The sequence below is a fragment of the Lissotriton vulgaris genome, chromosome 8 (genome assembly GCF_964263255.1).
Source record: "Lissotriton vulgaris chromosome 8, aLisVul1.2, whole genome shotgun sequence".
Lineage (NCBI taxonomy): Eukaryota > Metazoa > Chordata > Amphibia > Caudata > Salamandridae > Lissotriton > Lissotriton vulgaris.
In genome coordinates this window covers 1,568,977,768-1,568,996,055 of record NC_141696.1, presented here as the reverse complement: position 1 = coordinate 1,568,996,055, position 18,288 = coordinate 1,568,977,768, and the positions used below count along the sequence as shown (strand labels likewise).

At 46.1% G+C, this 18,288-nt stretch overlaps 1 protein-coding gene across 3 annotated transcripts in view; it reads right to left on the bottom strand.

Annotated features, from left to right (window-relative positions):
- The window catches only part of HAO2 (hydroxyacid oxidase 2), a 208,455-nt gene that overhangs the window by 26,570 nt on the left and 163,597 nt on the right, over positions 1-18,288 (bottom strand). For all 3 annotated transcript variants that reach the window (XM_086935842.1, XM_086935843.1, XM_086935844.1), the window contains 2 exons: positions 5,907-6,058; positions 5,086-5,369 (listed from right to left, as the gene is read on the bottom strand). In XM_086935842.1, the coding sequence (XP_086791968.1) occupies positions 5,086-5,369; positions 5,907-6,058 (436 nt within the window). The remainder of the gene's footprint in view (positions 1-5,085; positions 5,370-5,906; positions 6,059-18,288) is intronic.

Here is an 18,288-nt window from a genome sequence, read left to right as displayed (position 1 = left end):
TCTGACATTAATCTGGTTTCGGCTGGAGTACATTAAGGCTCCACACTCTCACCCACGCTGTTCATCTCGTTTACAGAACCGCTCACCAAAATTCTTACAGAGTCAAACATACAGTACCACATCTATGCAGATGGCACACAATTATACTTGTTATTTTCCTCACCTGAAGATATCAAAACTCTTAACTTCACCCTACTGTAACCCCAACAATGGTTAACCCGCAAGCAGCTCATGCTAAACTCACTCAAGACTAATTCAGCTGATCGTTCGTCCCCTACAATCGCTCAACTCCCACAGATGAACGGCTCAGCTTACAGCCCTCAACTGCGCCCCAAATGTTGTTGATTCTACTACATCATTCGGCATTTCATAGGACAAATGCCTGAATATGCAGATAACATCAGTGCAACTACCAGAGGAGCCACTTTCCTTTCGAGCCCTCGAAGAAGAATCAAACCCTTCTTACCCCTAGATGACTTTCAGTCAGCAGTCCAATCCCTGGTCACCTCCCGCCCAGACTACGGGCCAGGCTGCCTCCATTAAGGGCCACTCTACACTCCCCTGCGAGGCTCATCATCGGATCCAGCAAACGCGACCACGTCACACCCGACCTGAAACATCTCAAACGGCTCCCGTTGCAAGCAAGGATTCCGTTTAAGATAACCTGCATGGCTCATAAGGCTCTTCATCACAACACTCCCATCTACCTGGCAAAAAAGCTTAAACTATTGGGGAGAAGCCGCTCCCTGAAAAGCTCTTTCTATTGGTGTTTTAAATGCCTGTTTTTGTCTCCCTTAGAAGTGAATCCCAGATTGGCAGTCAGAAAGATAGAATTCTTTTCCAGATAGTCCCTGAGGTGTATCAATTGACCCTGTCAAAAATGGGAGAGTTTAAATTGTCCTACAGTTGTTTGCAAGTGCGGGTTCTAATGACGGCGGCGCCTCTGGAATTGGTCGACGATAGGGCACAGTGAGGCCGGCGAATTATGCCTCTCAGGAGTCAACCATCGTATTGACATAACAAGAATATTGGAGTTTTTGTGAACACTTTTTACAGTTTGAATCACTAACGCAACAATCCAAGAATACAACGTATGCAAATTCAATCAATAGGATAACTGTTGGAAGAGTTCTATTGCAGATATCATCACGTTATGGATTGATGCTGCGCATTTTTTAAGTATTGACACATCTCTATATTTGGAACGACAAGTGAACTACTCAATGAGTTTGAGCGTTGTGGAATTTGCCCTGAGGAAGCCCCTTGCTGGGCGAAATGTGTTGGCTGTTTTGAAACATCACTTTACATTCTGTGTGACGAAAAGAAAAGATTAAAGAATCATCACTGTGAAAACAAGGAAGATTCTGGATCTGATTGTTGTAGTGTGCATTTATGCACGAAAAAATTTATTTGTTGCCTCTCTGTGCTTTTTGTATTGTCTAATGAGGCTTTCTTTATTAATGGGGTAAAAACTGCATTTGTACAGCATTATGAAGCCTCACTGCAAACATCTGGTTTAATTATTTTTTAACATCCATACTTTACAACTGGCCTAGGACCCTTATTACTCAGAGACTTCTTCCATGAACTTTTGTGTCCAAGAATAGTTTGCTGTCTCACCTTAACTTTTTAACCTGCAACCCCCATCACCGTCCTCTTTAATTCATTTTCACGGCCACCGTTTAGTTGCTTACAGAGATGACCCACAGATCTTCTTTCATACAGACAACCGGCCGGGAACGATGCATCCTTGGTCATCTATCCACAGGAGACCAAGAAATGGAGGGAAGATATTGGCTGAAAGTCAATCCAGATTTAATAGGTAGAAACCATACCCGGTGGCACTCAATTCTGTGGCCGAAGGATTAGGGACTATGGCCAAGCCTGTCAACGGTGGTGAAAATGTACAACCGAAGTGACACCAGCAGTAACAACCCGCACCTTCGACCGTAAATTATCCATCTTCCGACCGCAGACGGCTGCCATCAAGTAGACTTGGCTTTCATGAGCTTAGATACTTTATACTCGGGAATACAATTTTATTTCTTGCATGACTTTCAGTTGTAGAAAAAAACCGACAGCTTGCCAAGCGTCATCTTCACATAGTAACATCAAGCCCCTACTTGCTGCTCTAGTCTTGCGTCCTATTCAACAAAGAGACATTTTGTAGGATTTTCAATGGCAACTTAGCTGGAGTGTATTCAGTGCCAGTAGGAAAAAGTAGTTTAAACTTTCTTAATTCTCTGCTGAAAGATAAGTCTCCACTTTCAAGTTCAGATGCCCCCAATTCAGCTCTCAGAGTTAGTTTTTACATTTACATAAATTTTTGGTTGGAAGAAAATGAAGAGACACTTAGAAAACTCCAAAGAACCTCACCCGTGTTTGTCTCTCCTACAAATGAACTGGTTAACGCGTGGTAGGTTTTAGATAAGTCTTGTGTGGAACTCCTTGCTGTGCTGATACGGTCGGCGTAGTGTCTGCGTTTGGCTGCCTTTCTACAACTTCAATAGAGCCTTCTACACACTGATCTATGAATTGAGTTTGATCTGTTGATCAATTTTGATGTATGATTTCAGTTTGATCGATCAAGTTTCATTTCTGTCACTTCCTTTCCAATTGGTGCCAGTATGTTTCAAAAGCCGCAAGCTCTGAAGAAATCCATGGTTCAGGCTTCTTTTTTGCCCCAAAGGTTTTTGATTCTTATTGGAGGCAACCATTTTTTCATAATTGGCAATTTTGAATTTAAATGATCTAACATTACTGAAGGTGGAGATCCTGTGTCAATCATGATAGTGTATTCAGACAGAAAGAGGCAAAAGCTCATATTTAGGGAAGGACTTATACAAACTTGTAAATAAAAAAGTTTGCTGTTTGCGATTTCCATCACATTTTATCTTTTATTTTGATGAATTATGAGAAAAACAATTCTTTTCTTTTGCAGTGCGTTGGTAAGACTTGCTGAATGGACCTGGCTTAAGAACACACTGCGGTGCAGTGGTCAGAGAATCGAAAGAGAGGAGTCAACGCGAGAGCCACCACTTCAACGAAGAACGCTCTGTGCCACTGCCAGAGCAGCTCCCGAAGGCTGTGTCGCTTCAGCGTCAGACACCACTGCGCTGGTGGATCCAAGAGGATGGGTTAGCACATCGTCCCTAGGACTGGGCGAAAAATTCCACCTCGCCAGTTCAGTTTTGTCCACCCCGTGTTAACTTAGCACACAGAGTTCAAATAAAACTCTACCACGTGGTGGAGTTTTTCTTGCGTGCAACACGTCAATGTTAAGTTGGTGAGTGTGAGCATGAATTTGTGTCCCCGGGCACGATTTTCAGGTGCTGGAATGCCACCCGGTGAGATTCCTCGATGCGGGTGGTCACGGCAGTTCATGACCGTTCGCGTTGAGAAAGCAGCACTCGAGTAGAAAATCGACTCAAGTGGCAGAAAGTAGCAGCGCCCTTTGGTGCACTGCGTGGTGGCATATGCACTGATTTTACGGTGTGGAACTAGCTCCTTGTGCTAGAAATCAGCACAACGTACCGAATTTCAACCGCTCATGGAACTCCACAGAACCTCACAGAGTTTTTATATAACTCTGCAGAATTTCCATTAACTCCTATGTCCCCAGGAGTCCTCTGACGTTAAGACAGCAGGGAGAGCGAGAAGCAAGAACCACAGCTGCTAGCAGTATGGGCGGATGAGAATCAATCACCCAAAAGCTTTGTTGTGTTTCCTATGGATGGCGTCCATGCGTACTCATAGGTACGGCACTGTTGGACAGCAGCTTGAGCTGACAAGGAATACACCAAGGAACAAGGGGCGAAGCAATATGTGAGCAGAGAGGTCAACTGAGCTGCAATGTCCGAGGACTTTACTGACAGAAGCAGGATTCTGGATGGGGTGGATTCAGAAGCAAGGACCACGACGAGGAAGTCTAGACTTGTATGCCCATTACTGGGAAGTAATTGGGCATCGCTTCTGAGGTGTGCTAAGTATTGTCCTTATAGGGTGGCGTTCCCCTAGAAAAGTGCGGGTGGACCACAATTCAATACGTTTACAGAGTCCCACAAACCAACCTGTTGCATTAAGGTAATGGTTTGTATAGGTTCAGTGGCGCGCATTACTATCTTTAGGACATGTCTGAAACGGGTATGAATCAAGGTGAAGTAGCGATTTGTTACAGTCCACATATAAAGAGTATTATTTTACAAATATAGGTTGAATTCCTATTGACAGAAACTTGTGACATGATGTCGGTGTCCAAGAATTGCAGATTATGGTTTCCAAAACTATCCCCAACATATTAGGGAGGAGGCAGCATATACTGGTAAGACAAAGAGCAAAAAAAGCCTATGGTCCCGATTCACAAAGGTAAACAGACGAAAGTCTAACTTTACGAATTTTGGTATTCAAAACCAGTAGTAAAGTTAGACGTTTGTCTCAATTTTGGTCTCAGTTCTTAAGATCAAAACTTAACTGAGTCGAAAGTCTAACTTTTACTACTCGTAAATGCCCTTTGTGAATACCGAAAGTCATTAAGTTAGACTTTCTTCTCAGTTTACCTTTGTGAAATGAAATAGCTTGCCACCTAGGTGTCTAATGCATTTGGTATGGAGGGGGATACTGCAATTATTAGGAGAACATGCGCTCTACGGAAAGGCAAGTCGGAAGTATTTAGCATGGAAGAAGGTTGACGGAAGCCTTGATGTGGAGCGGACACTTGTATTTACTGCAGACAAGTAAGGCTACAATATGACTTTTGAGGCCCTCTCAACTGAAAAAACAACCAAGCAAGCACATGATGGTGATACAATACTACACACCTAACAAGAAGCTCGTTGAGGCAGCCTTCAGTGTAGTGGGTACCTAGTTCCTTGTGGATCCGGCCACCCATGGAAACCACACAACATCGCCTCCGAAGTGGAGTATAACTGCTCCTTCTCTGACCCTACATCAGGCTACCCGGGGTCATCTCTACAATACTATCCCCGCCACCCTCAAGTTTCACTCAAGGCCCTTCATTTTTAACAAGAAACCTTCAGAAGTGTCACTTACCCCCCTCTTTATCCCACCAGATATTTGCTTACAAACCTCAAAGACACCTTCGAAGTTCTTGACTTTGAGGTGGGCTGGGAGTCGGAAGTCGTTGCGGATGTCACTCCTCCTCTTCCCGGTGTACGGCACATCTACTGTGAGGACCAAGGCCTGGAATCCCAAGGCCTCCACCCGGCGCACCAGCTGCTCCGAGAGCTTCCTGTTCCGGTACACGTAGAGCTGGAACCAGCGGAAGCCCTTGGGAGCTGAGGTCACAATTTCCTCCACCGAGCAGGTCGAATAGGTGCTGGCGATGTAGCACAGGTTCATGGCTTCAGCAGCTTAGCATGGAAGAGAAAGGTGCAGATTACGGAAGACATGGTAGGATGTATATTGCATGATCTACAAGCAACTGGTCAATCAAGGGGTCATAAATACAGGAGCAGAGCAGAGTAGTATCAAGGGATAGCTTCCATCAACCTACAAAAGGGGCTGTGCTGTGCAAAATGTGTGCTGCCCAGTAAGCAACAATACTTCTTGACGCTTTGACCCACAAATGATGTCACCCATTAGCCCTTGCACAGATGTCATAATCAGAAACTGATGTCATTGTGCCCGCTGATGAAGAAGTCCCATCTCTTATGCCCCCCTAGCCCAACATTGATGTCCAACACAGACCCAACCAGGTAGTAACATTACTATAATAAATGCTTTAGTATGTGTACGCGTGTGTGAATGTGGAAACAATTAAAATGTTACAGCGTGTATACATGCGTAGGCGAACGTCCATAGTATAAGATTAATGGAAGTGAATGGCTTTCGTCGCTCCCGCCCAGTGCCAGAATTTGAGGCCCAGGCTCAGCGCTTGGAAGCCTTACCTCTTGCTGTGCTCATCTCTCCATCAGGCCAGGCCAGGCAGTGGAAGGCAGTTGGGGCAATCCCTATGGGGCAACTGATTTGTGTGCCCAGGACCGTGGTTGTTGTGTCGGTCACTGACACGTCGCGCAGCATGCGTGGCCGCAAGCGGATCCTTTAAGGAAAGATACGTCAAGGGGTAATCAAACCATAGCGACTCTTCACTTCTCGTTTCTCATTACTAAACAGGAACTCTGAAAACACATTAATGATCGAAACGACACTCTGGACTGCTACTAACAGGACTGGCAACATCTCTTCTATTCTATAACAACATTTCAGGTTACTTACAATGTAAGGGCTTATGATAATTCCAAGAATATACAGCCATCTCATGTCTCACAGGGACAGAACTGTAAATATATCAAACGTTCTCCATGAAAAGTTTAAACTTTTGATGAATCATTTATAGACAGCTAGTATCTCCACATACGCATGGTCTTCAGACATTTGTATAGAATATCCCTTTTGATAGGTTAACAAAAAGTTACTATCTGAAATTGTCTCTATTGAGTAGTCAGCCCTGCAGTAACTTTACAGCAGAATTTACCAAACCCCATCTTTAGAAAATAAAAGAAAATATACATACTGAGAGCCGGAGGCAAAGAACTATGACACTTTGAGCAGCCGGGCTACTCCAGAGTCCCACAGTGCAGGATATTTTCAAGTTTTCCACTTAACTCCTTCGCTGCGGCGGCTATTCCGCCGCAGTGCTAAGTGGGTGGGGCGGCCGCACGGCGGCCGCATGCTGGTGACAGAACCGCTCCGTCACCAGCCGCGGTTGGGCTGTGCTTGTGACAGAGCGGTTCCGTCATGGCCCCGCCCGCTCAATAGAACGCGCCGCGCAGGCGCGAAATCAGCGCCGCGCAGGCGCGGCGGCCGGGCCATGACGGAACCGCTCCGTCACCAGCACAGCACCACCGTGGCTGATGACGGAGCGGTTCCGTCATCAGCATCCAAAGGGTTAAGGAAAAAAAGGATCTTAGCTGGTACTCTAAAGCTATTTTACTGGCTCTTCGGGGGCACAGGTGTGCTTTTTATTCACTTACTTAAGACACTTATGCATCAAGAAAAGCTTTTGCGAGTCCTTAATAGCGATTATCAAGGAATCACAATTAAGGACTCTCAAAAGCCTATGCACGTAGGAATCGATATAAAAAGAGCGATTCCTAAACATTCCTTAATTGCGACTTGCAAATTGCGGGTCGCAATTAAGGAATGGCTTTCCAATGGGTACTCGCATATTGCGCATGCAATTTCAAGGGTGCAGAGGTGGCAAAATGACCCCTGTTGCACCCCTGAAATTGTGATGTGCACCCATGTTGCGCACACACATGCCCCAAGGACATGTGTGTGTGTAACCTGATACCTTGAAAAATGCACATTAATGCATTTTTCAAGGCTTTTGCAAAATACAGACCATAGTAATTTCTATGTAGTTTGCGGCCCCAAATAGCAAATTTACTATTTCTAAGTGCTTTTAGCATTGCATTTAAGGAATTGCAAATTGCGATGCCTTAAATGCAATCGCAATTTAAGAAATCGCAATAAATTGCGATTTCTAAAATTGCGAGTGCCTAACACATTAATGCATAGCAAAAGGCCATTTTGCGGGGGCAAACGGCCAATTTTTGCGCTTGCAAAAACCTTTGATGCATGTGCCCCTTACTTTTTAAGATCAGGCATTCATAAAATTTGGAAACACAGATTAGAATAGCAAGTCCTTCAGCAAACCAATGGAAAACTGATAAAAAAAGCTAGGGAAAAAAAAGCAAAAACCTATCTCTTATTACGCCAACAGATAACACCAGCAGGCAGGGGGGGTCTGTTGGCGTCACTTCTATGCTGAAGGTTATTAGAGGGAGTCGAGGCAAGATTGTCTCTCTGAGGATCCAGTAGAAATATGTGATATGAGCTTTCCTTTCCTGACCGCTAGGGGCGGGCCCTCCATTAGAACGGAAGAGCATCACCCCACTAACTTAAAAATACATTGGTAATGAACTTAATTCATTGCCACTTTAGGTTTCATCTGCCCGTCCCGAACCGAGTGTCAGGACGGGCCGGGGCCTGCTGAGTGGCGGCAGCAGCTGGGAGGAGTGGTGGGCCGGCAGTGCAGTAGTTTAAAGTGTGCTTGTCTCTTTGGCTGGCTGTTTTGCGACGGTCAGCCAGTCATGCAGAACCTAAACCTGCTAAACAGCATGAGAGCAGCAGCAGGATTGGTTAACGGAGTTGGCTCGGGCCCGCTCAGGAGTCTGAATGAGAGAAGAGGCCCAGAGCGAGAACGACATGTCCTCTGCTGCATTGAGGTGTGTGACTGCACCCATCCGCCACACATTTGCCTGCCGCCCCACTCTTGGGGTTGCCAGCCGCCACTGCCGACTGGACTCCTTGAATTCCTGAGTGGTTCATAAGACTCCTGACACGGAAGCATTGGTCGCTGCTGACTGCTGGGTGATTTGTTCCAGCTGGACACACTATGGTTTGTAGATCACGTGACATGATGCCCGGAGAGATTGGAGAGTGGTGTTGACTGAAATTTTCAAACTTCTTATAATATCTATCTTTGAGACTTTGCTGATGAGGCCTTATATACAGGCAGGAATGAAGCGCTAGGAAAAGGCAGGATCCGTTGATCCCAGAAGACATGACATTCACCGGCCTCTAGTGGAGACCGGATTTGAGGAAGTTGGCAATTCGCATGGATAGATCGGCTTCTCACCGAAGTAAACACTGCAGTGTTCCCTGAGAGTAGCACAGGTGCCAAGTAACCAATTAACTTCCGATGGCAACATGGATTATCTGTGGATAATCTGGAGTCGCAGATACTTGATGGCTTTGAAGAATATCTGAACATCTTGAAGAGTATATAACAACCGTAAGATATCCAGAACCTTAACGCTCAAAGTAAATCCTATGTGGCGTACTGCGTTGAATGCGGGAAAGGAGGCAACTCCTTTTTGTTAATTAACCCTCACACATCCTATTGGTGTCAAGCTTCCTCAGCCAATGCCGGGAGTCGATGGAGCCGAACAGGTTGTCAGAGGGGCAGGAGCTTTGGAGTACGTTTGGCAACAAGGCTACCCCTTCCCGATCTACATGAAAACATGTATTCCACCAAAATTGGGCGGATTTTTGCGTTTACTCCAGATGGAGAGATAAGTATAACCTCCGTATCATTTTCACGAGGAAACAGCTTTCTGTTCCATCAACATCAAAAATATAGGTAAATTCCTTAACTAACACCAGGGAGGGAACTTTGTTTTGCCCTGAAGAAAGCCCAGGACCTTTCAGGCCATTCACAAGGGCTGAAACATGTTGGCACATCTTTAGGGTCATAGGACAACAACCTCAGAAAAGACCCTAGTTTTATTTGTATTTTAATATCCACTAAAGTATACCTGAGGAACGCAGTAGGATTTTTATCTTTAGACCCCATGGCCTAAATCTCCTAAGTGCTCCCTGAAATACAGTCGAGCCCACTCTGACCTTTAGGAGTCAGGGTGAACCCGATGATGAAGCATGACACCAGTAGGGTGTGCGAGGTACCTCTCTCACCCCTCTCTGCCGGTTGAGCACGCTCTGCCATCACTTGTGGTTAGCAGCAGCTTGAAGAGCATTCTCCTTCATAACTAAGTTCTGTCGACGAGCGACTGTCACCACCATGTACTTAGAGAGGATGCGCGTGGGAGAAATTAGAGCGATTCTGAAGAAAAGATGCTGGTCATTCTTAGTGACTTCCTCCAAACCTCAAGACTGACAAAGCTTCTTGGCAAATGAAACATGCAAAGAAGCATCTTGAAGGCCAGTCTACCTTGGGTAGTTGCGGATCACTTTGTGTAAGCGCCTCTTTGCCTGAAGTGGACACCCCTCTTGGAATCGCTGGTCCAGGCGGAGAGGTTTGGGCATTCACGGCAATGGAATGTTTAGAGGGGAGCTCTTGAAGTAGAGTTTGTGTCTGTTCTGCACAATGCTGAGCACCAGCTGTAGTTTGTCATATTCAGCCACACTGATAATAGATGCTAATGTACACCCGCGTCTCAGGGTAAAAAGTGGATGGGTAGGTGGCAAAACCTGGTTCTTCCTAAACCACTATAAACTCTTACAGAGAGCTTACTATACTCAAAATAAAGATGGCGCAAGCTGTGTTAGATGTGGTAGACCAGAAGCAGGTTTCCTACACTAGGCCTGGGCTCGATGATTGGCTGGAAGATGCTCACAGACCCCACGATTGCTCTCTTGGGTTCGGTGAAGGAGGTCCCACCCCTCATAGGGGATTTATTGCCTTGGTGCTCCTGCTAGCTCAAAGAGGGTGGACTGCCACTGGAGGGGGGAGGAAGGTCACTGAAGTTTAAAAACCTGGATAGAATATTGAGTGTATTATAACAAACAAATGGAACTATATGCAGACCGGATGCTTCTAAAATCGAGCCCTTAATATATATGGGGCTCTTGAAGCTTGCCTACTTACCTTTGCCACATAATATATTTGTTTCACATTTTGCAGAGATAAAATAACCATCTGTATGTATGGTCAATTTGGAAAATGAAAAATAAATGTATATATAAACAAAGATCTGGTTGTTTTTCTGTACTGGGGTTTCATAAATGTCTCTATGTTTTGCTCATAGAGTGTCCCAAGCTTTGCATTATCAAGGTCTGTGGTGAATGGGAGAGAAGACAAGGTCTGCAGTGCAGGTGTGAGAAAGAGGAGATCAGAGAAAGGGTCTGCAGAGGCAGGAGAGACACAGAGAGGAAATCTGACAGGGAGAAGAGAGAAACAGAGAAGAAGAGGTCTGTATTAAAGGACAAAGAAAAAGGGTGGTCTTTGCTATAAGATGGAGAAATGGGGAAGCGTAAGGCAGTACTAGATGTGAATCGAAGAAAAGGATTTCTGCAGTGTAGGAAGGAGAGATATATAGAAGAACCGTGCAGTGCAAGAAGGAGAAACAGAGCTGTGGTCAGCCCCACAACATGGAGAAACAGAGCTGTGGTCAGCCCTACACGATGGAGAAACAGAGCTGTGGTCAGCCCTACAAGACGGAGAAACAGAGCTGTGGTCAGCCCTACAAGACGGAGAAACAGAGCTGTGGTCAGCCCTACGAGACAGAGAAACAGAGCTGTGGTCAGCCCTACAAGACGGAGAAACAGAGCTGTGGTCAGCCCTACAAGACGGAGAAACAGAGCTGTGGTCAGCCCTACAAGACAGAGAAACAGAGCTGTGGTCAGCCCTACAAGACGGAGAAACAGAGCTGTGGTCAGCCCTACGAGACAGAGAAACAGAGCTGTGGTCAGCCCTACAAGATGGAGAGACCGAGAGGCAATCTGTTCTAAAAGTTGGAGAATCATAGAGGAGAAACAACAATTGATGGAGAGAATGCAGAACAATGTCCTACATTCACCCCGTACAGAGATCTGGGACGAAATCCATAGTTTTTTTGCTCACCATGCCATTCCAGTTTGAACCCAGCCATGTACAAATCAGTCATGACCCTGTGCCCCCTGGGCACAGTACCGTGCTTACTTTGCCACTGGATTCAGGCTAGCCTGGCTGATGAGGGGTGTTACACCGAAACTGGTCCCAGGATGCTTGTTCCGGTCCAGGGAAGACCTGGCTTGGCAGTTCGGACTGGACTGTTCCCATGAGGCCCAGGGTCAAGACTGATTTGCATATAGCTGGGTCTGAACTGAGGGGGCGAAGTGAGCTAAAGAACGATGATGGATTCAAGCCAGATCTGTGACTGGGGGTGAGTGTCTGAAAAGTTTCAATGCTCCGTCCATCATCTCCTTGTGTTTACTTTGAATCACAGAGACGGAGAGACAGAGCTGTGGTCAGCCCTACAAGATGGAGAAACAGAGAGATGGTCTGCTCTACAAGATGGAGAAACAGAGAGATGGTCTGCTCTACAAGATGGAGAAGCGGAGCTGCGGCCTGCTCTACAAGATGAAGAAACAAGCAGTCTGCTCTAATAGATGGAAAACCGAGCTGGGTTTGCACTACAAGATGGAGAAACAGAAAGGCATCTGCACTACAAGACTGAGAACAGAGCTGCAGGCTGTTCTACAAGATGGAAAAACAGAGGCGGTTTGCTCTCCAAGATGGAGAAACAGAGAGGAGGTTTGCTCTACAAGACTGAGAAACAGAGCAGCAGTCTGTTCTACAAGATGTAGAAACAGAGAGGCTGTCTGCTCTACAAGATGGAGAAACAGAGAGGCGATCTGCTCTACAAGATGCAGAAACATAGAGGCAGAGAGATGGTTTGCTCTACAAGATGGAGAAACAGAGAGGCGGTCTGCTCTACAAGATGGAGAAACAGAGAGGCGATCTGCTCTACAAGATGCAGAAACATAGAGGCAGAGAGAAGGTTTGCTCTACAAGATGGAGAAACAGAGAGGCGATCTGCTCTACAAGATTGATAAACAGAGAGGCGATCTGTTCTACAAGTTGGAGAAACACAGAGACGGTCTGCTCTACTAAATGGAAAAACAGAGGGGAGAGGATGTAGCCTTATGGCTAGAACGGTTGACCTCAAAGCTGGGGAACCATGGTTCGAGCCTCGGCAACGACGCTCAACATCCTGGGATTCTGGGCAAATTACTTAATCTCCCTGTGCCTAATAATAATGAACGTGTCCATCTGTAACAAAACTGGTGCTCGTGTAAAGCGCTCTCATACCCGATGTCTCGGGTCCAATTTGCGCTATAGAAAACTCTAAATAAAAAAAAAAAGAGCTACAGTCTGCTCTACAAGATGAAGAAACAGAGAGCGGTCCACTCTACAAGATGGAGAAACACAGAGGCAGTCTGCTCTAATGAATGGAGAAACAGAGCTGCAGTCTTCTCTACAAAATGAGAAACAGAGAGGTTGTCTGCTCAAGAAGAGGGAGAAACAGAGAGGTGGTCTGCTCTACAAGATGGAGAAATAGAGAAGCAGTCTGCTCTACAAGATGGAGAAACAGAGAGGCAGAGAGGCGGTGTGCTCTACAAATAGACAAAGAGAAAGAAGGCCTGCTCTACAAGATTTAGAAACAGGCGGTCTGCTCTAATAGATGGAGAATCTGAGCTGTGCTTTGCACTACAAGATAGAGAAACAGAAAAGCAGGCTGCTCTACAAGACTGAGAAACAGAGCTGCAGTCTGTTCTACAAGATGTAGAAACAGAGAGGCTGTCTGCTCTACAAGATGGAGAAAGAGGCGATCGGCTCTACAAGATGCAGAAAAATAGAGGCAGAGAGATGGTTTGCTCTACAAGATGGAGAAACAGAGCTGCAGTCTGTCCTACAATATGGAGAAACAGAGAGGTAGAGAGATGGTCTGCTCTACAAGAAGGAGAAACACAGTCTCCTCTAATTAATGGAGAAACAGAGCTGCAGTCTTCTCTACAAAATGAGAAACGGAGAGGTGGTCTGCTCTAGAAGAGGGAGAAACAGAGAGGTGGTCTGCTCTACAAGATGGCGAAACAGAGATGCAGTCTGCTCTACAAGATGGAGAAACAGAGAGGCAGAGAGACAGTCTGCTCTACAGATAGACAAAGAGAAAGAAGGCCTGCTCTACAAGATTTAGAAACAGGCGGTCTGCTTTAATAGATGGGGAATCTGAGCTGTGCTTTGCACTACAAGATGGAGAAACAGAAAATCTGGCTGCTCTACAAGACTGAGAAACAGAGCTGCAGTCTGTTCTACAAGATGGAGAAACAGAGAGGCGATCTGCTCTACAAGATGCAGAAACAGAGGCAGAGAGATGGTTTGCTCTACAAGATGGAGAAACAGAGCTGCAGTCTGTTCTACAATATGGAGAAACAGAGGTAGAGAGATGGTCTGCTCTACAAGAAGGAGAAACACAGTCTCCTCTAATTAATGGAGAAACAGAGCTGCAGTCTTCTCTACAAAATGAGAAACAGAAAGGTGGTCTGCTCTAGAAGAGGGAGAAACAGAGGTGGTCTGCTCTATAAGAGGGAGAAACAAAGAGGTGGTCTGCTCTAGAAGAGGGAGAAACAAAGAGGTGGTCTGCTCTAGAAGAGGGAGAAACAGAGGTGGTCTGCTCTAGAAGAGGGAGAAACAGAGGTGGCCTGCTCTAGAAGAGGGAGAAACAAAGAGGTGGTCTGCTCTAGAAGAGGGAGAAACAGAGAGGCGGTCTGCTCTTGTAGAGGGTGAAACAGAAAGGTGGTCTGCTCGAGAAGAGGGAGAAACAGAGTGGTGGTCTGCTATAGAAGAGGGAGAAACAGAAAGGCGGTCTGCTCTTGTAGAGGAAGAAACAGAAAGGTGGTCTGCTTGAGAAGTGGGAGAAACCGAGTGGTGGTCTGCTCTACAAAATTGAGAAACACAGAGGCAATTTGTACTGCAGAAGAAAGAAGAGAGTGAAGCAGAGGAGAGCAAGTGAGCAGGATGGACAGTATAGAACAACATTTAACAACATGCACCAATGCAGAGCCTCTCATGTGAACATCACAGATATGTCATACAGCCTGAAAATCAGGTTGCTCCTGACAACAGGATTCTCCACATGGAAACCCAACAGAATACGCTAGATTACCATCTCACATACTCGCAGTTTCCCAGGTGTCTATAATATGCGTGGCTCGTTGCGCATTTTGATCCATACAGGTACAGAATGTTTGTTTGAGTAGTTTGGGAATTTCCCCTGATGTTCTCTACCTATATTCTATTTCAGGGCCCCCCTCTGTTAGAGTGGGTACCATCTCACATACATCTAGAAATGGTGTACAGTGAGTGGTCTTGTCGCTTCCAACAAACGACAACACCACACATACAAACGAGACAGGTAAGAAAGACCATCTTAAGTAAACAGGACATACTTCCATCTTTGCCACCTTCCCCCAGCTTTACTTAGTGGGCGGAAGTAGCCGGGAAGCCCCCTTCACCGGGCTGAGACGCCTGCAAGTCTGTGCACGGTTACAAACTAACATTTTCAAGGCCAGAACCTAACTCCTCTCCAAGTCTCCCACACTGGAGAAGGTTTACAAGGGCAGGAAGAAGACTTTTCGAGGGTGGGAAAGAAATGGGAGTGGGGAAAGTGTAATCTTTCAACATATTTTCGCAAGAGCTGATACACACTTGAACATTTTCTCATGAGAACATTTAATTCAGGAAACCGTGTTAGGAGGACGGTAAACTCTTGTGAATTCCAAAAAGTTGTGAATCTGCATCCCATGTACCCTTCCTTCTAAGACCCTATTTAGAAGCAGTACCCTCATTTATTTATTTTGATTTTGCCTTTACCAGGTTTACATTGATCTTGCATTAGTAATCTTTTATTTGAAAACTGGCAAGGATCAGAACACTTTTTACTAGATGATTCCTTGAATTGAGAGCTCTACAACAGGTTAGCAAAACATGTTTTTGAAGTTGGGTTTTTTGGGAACACTTTATTTTGAGAGCAAACGGTCACCAGTGTAGCTTTAATGCCTGTGCATGTATTTGTATAAAATCATAGACCGCTGCTTTCCAAATCTTTTAGTACCACTGTCCAGTTTGTAGAATGCCCCCGTTTCCTGGTTCATCGTGCTTTAATGGCACGAGGCGCGCAGTCTTTTAGTTTCACTCAGGCATCGCGGGGTCGGTCACTAGCATCCACAGACAGCACATTTTCCTTTAAAATGGCCACTAAGGGGCATATGTAGGTAGGCGTTTGCTATTCGCAAACGCCGAAATTTGGCGAATTTCTGCGTTTGCGAATCGCAAACGGCGTTTTGATATGTAGGTGCCACTTAGCAAAATAAGGAATCGCAAAAATTGCCATTCCTTATTTTGCTTATAGCTTTCCAGGAATCGCAATTTTGCGATTCCTTAAATGCTATGTAGGGGTGCCTTAAAAATTGCGATTTTTGCATAAGGAATCGCAAAATACCACCTACTTCAAGTAGATGGTATTTTGCGAATTCCTTCAAAAATTCATTTTTAAAAAAAATTCAAAGTGCCATGCGGCGCACAGACATCATGTCTGTGCGCCACATGTACTTACAGGCACTTACAGGCACATTCCAGGGGTGCAATAGGTGTCCTTTGGACACCCTAGCACCCTTGGAATTTCGATTCTCAAATAGCGATTTTCTCACAGAAAATCGCTATTTGAGAAAGTATCCCCATTCATTCCTTTGAGCCTCTTGGCCCATAGGAATGAATAGGACACTCCTTTCTAAATTGCGAATCGCAATTTGCTAATCGCAATTAAGGAATGTTAGAGATTCGCAAAAAAATTGTGAATTTTTACCTACATTCCATTTTGCTATTCTCAAATAGCGATTCCTTAAAAATCGCTATTTGGTAATCACAAAATGGAAATTACCTTCATATGCCCCATTAGCCGCACAGACGTACAGTTTTACTGATAAAACTATACCACACACATGATAATGTGTGGACATCGGCTCTCAGTGAATGTTTATTATTTGGGATCACCAGGGAACATGACTTTATTTGTTTTGATCCAATTCAGATCTTTCTTTCCAGCTCAATTCAGCAGGACAAAAGGGTGCTTCATTTTTTGCCTTCTTAGTGGCCGAATGTGTACGGTTCATTTACAGGTACTTATATTTTTTGTGAGTTTTCTGCAGCCTTCCCTTTCACACGCCCTCCACCCAGCAGAGTTGTCACATAATTCACTCTACTTTTCTCTTTGTCTGGAAGGTGAAAGGAGTTTGTAAACACCAGTCCACATGTGCAACAAAATAAGCAGATTTTTCAGAAGACATAGTCTGACATTTTGCCTCTGAAGCACAGGAAATGTGACAAGTGTGGTGTTCCGGCGTGGGCCTTGATAATTAGGCCTGGTCGCATGCGCCGGGGTGGACACGCGCAGCGACAGCCAACAGCCCACACACTTGGTTCTCGTCGGAAGTGACGTGCCCGAGCGCACGCCTTCCATTTATTGACCCCCGCAGGCCACGCCTGGCCTGCGGATGTGTGGATGCGTGTTACGTGCATCTGCTAGTGTGCTAACCGCACTACATCTCTATCCAACTACACAAAACTTTGAAAATGTTCAATCCAATGCTATTCAGAATATCACAATAATTGTTGACCAGGCGTTCTGTACTTGCGTGTCCCCTTGATGACGACTTCAGGGTCTCAGCTGACAGGCGTAGTCATTTAGTCTTTGACTTGGACGGGGATTAGGCCTCAGACTGTACCGCGGGGTGCGGCCTGGCTCTCGTTCCCCGCTGCGCGATGGATTCCGGATGGGGGTGGACATGATTGACAGTCCTCCTCCCTGCACTGGCACCGGCCCTCGTGTCTCAGTTGTTGAATCGTCCTTTTCCTCTTGTGTTGCGACTCGGGCGGCTCGTTGGTTCCATCCATGGCTTCGGACTCTACTCTCGGGCTAGGGGGGACCACTTTGAACCATGAAGTGTTTCTCGAGACTTCTTCCCCCCCCCCTGTTGGCCGTCACCATAGTTCCTCTCGTGTTGGTGACAGTCCACGGGCCTGGTTCGTAGAATGTTTGGAATTTTCCCCCCGGGCGTCTGTTCCTAATGACAACCTTATCTCCTCGGTGTAATTGCTTTGGTATCGCTCTGCGCCGGTGGCTCGCTCGCACATTGTTCCGGCGTCGGCGTTCTTGAGTCTCCCTCATGTCAACCCCTGCCGGTGTCGGTCCTGTGGCGATGGGAAGGAGGTCTCTGCGTTGGCCCTGAAACATAAGTGACCACGGGCTCTTCTGAGTAGTGCAGTGGGGCGTTCCTCGATATTCTCTCAGAAACTCATGTAATCTTTGCTCCGGGTCAGCTTCCTCTACCACTGCGATCCTGAACATTTTGTTGAGAGTTCGCATAAACCTTTCGGCCTCTCCGTTGGCTTGTGGCCACTGGGGGGTGATGCGCCTGTGGGTGATGCCTCTACTTTTCAAGAACGTTGCGAACTCTGTTCCCTGGAATGGCGGTCCATTGTCACTCTTGATCTCGCCGGGGAATCCGAATAGTGAAAATGTTTTCTCGAGCACTGGCCCCACGTGTATGAACGCCGTGGATGGCACTCTTTCCACAATGGGGTATTTAGAGTATGAGTCAATGACTACCAGGGTGTGGCCCTCTCCGGGGAAACTTCCGAAGTCCACGCTGACTTTGGACCACGGGGTCGTGCATGCTTCCTCAGTGATTATGGGGACCGGCCTTTCTGGTTCGCTAGTTAACTGGCAGGACATGCAATTCTTGACATATTCTTCCACTGTGTTTTCTAGTTCAGGGAACCACACCTTCTCTCGCATGCGCGCCTTCATTTTAGTAGCACCCTGGTGGCCCCCGTGGGCGAGCTGGGTAGCTCGGTGTCTGAGACGTTTCGGTATTACTAGGCGGGTCCCTCTCAGCAGTATGCCTTCTTCCGTGGCGCTAAGC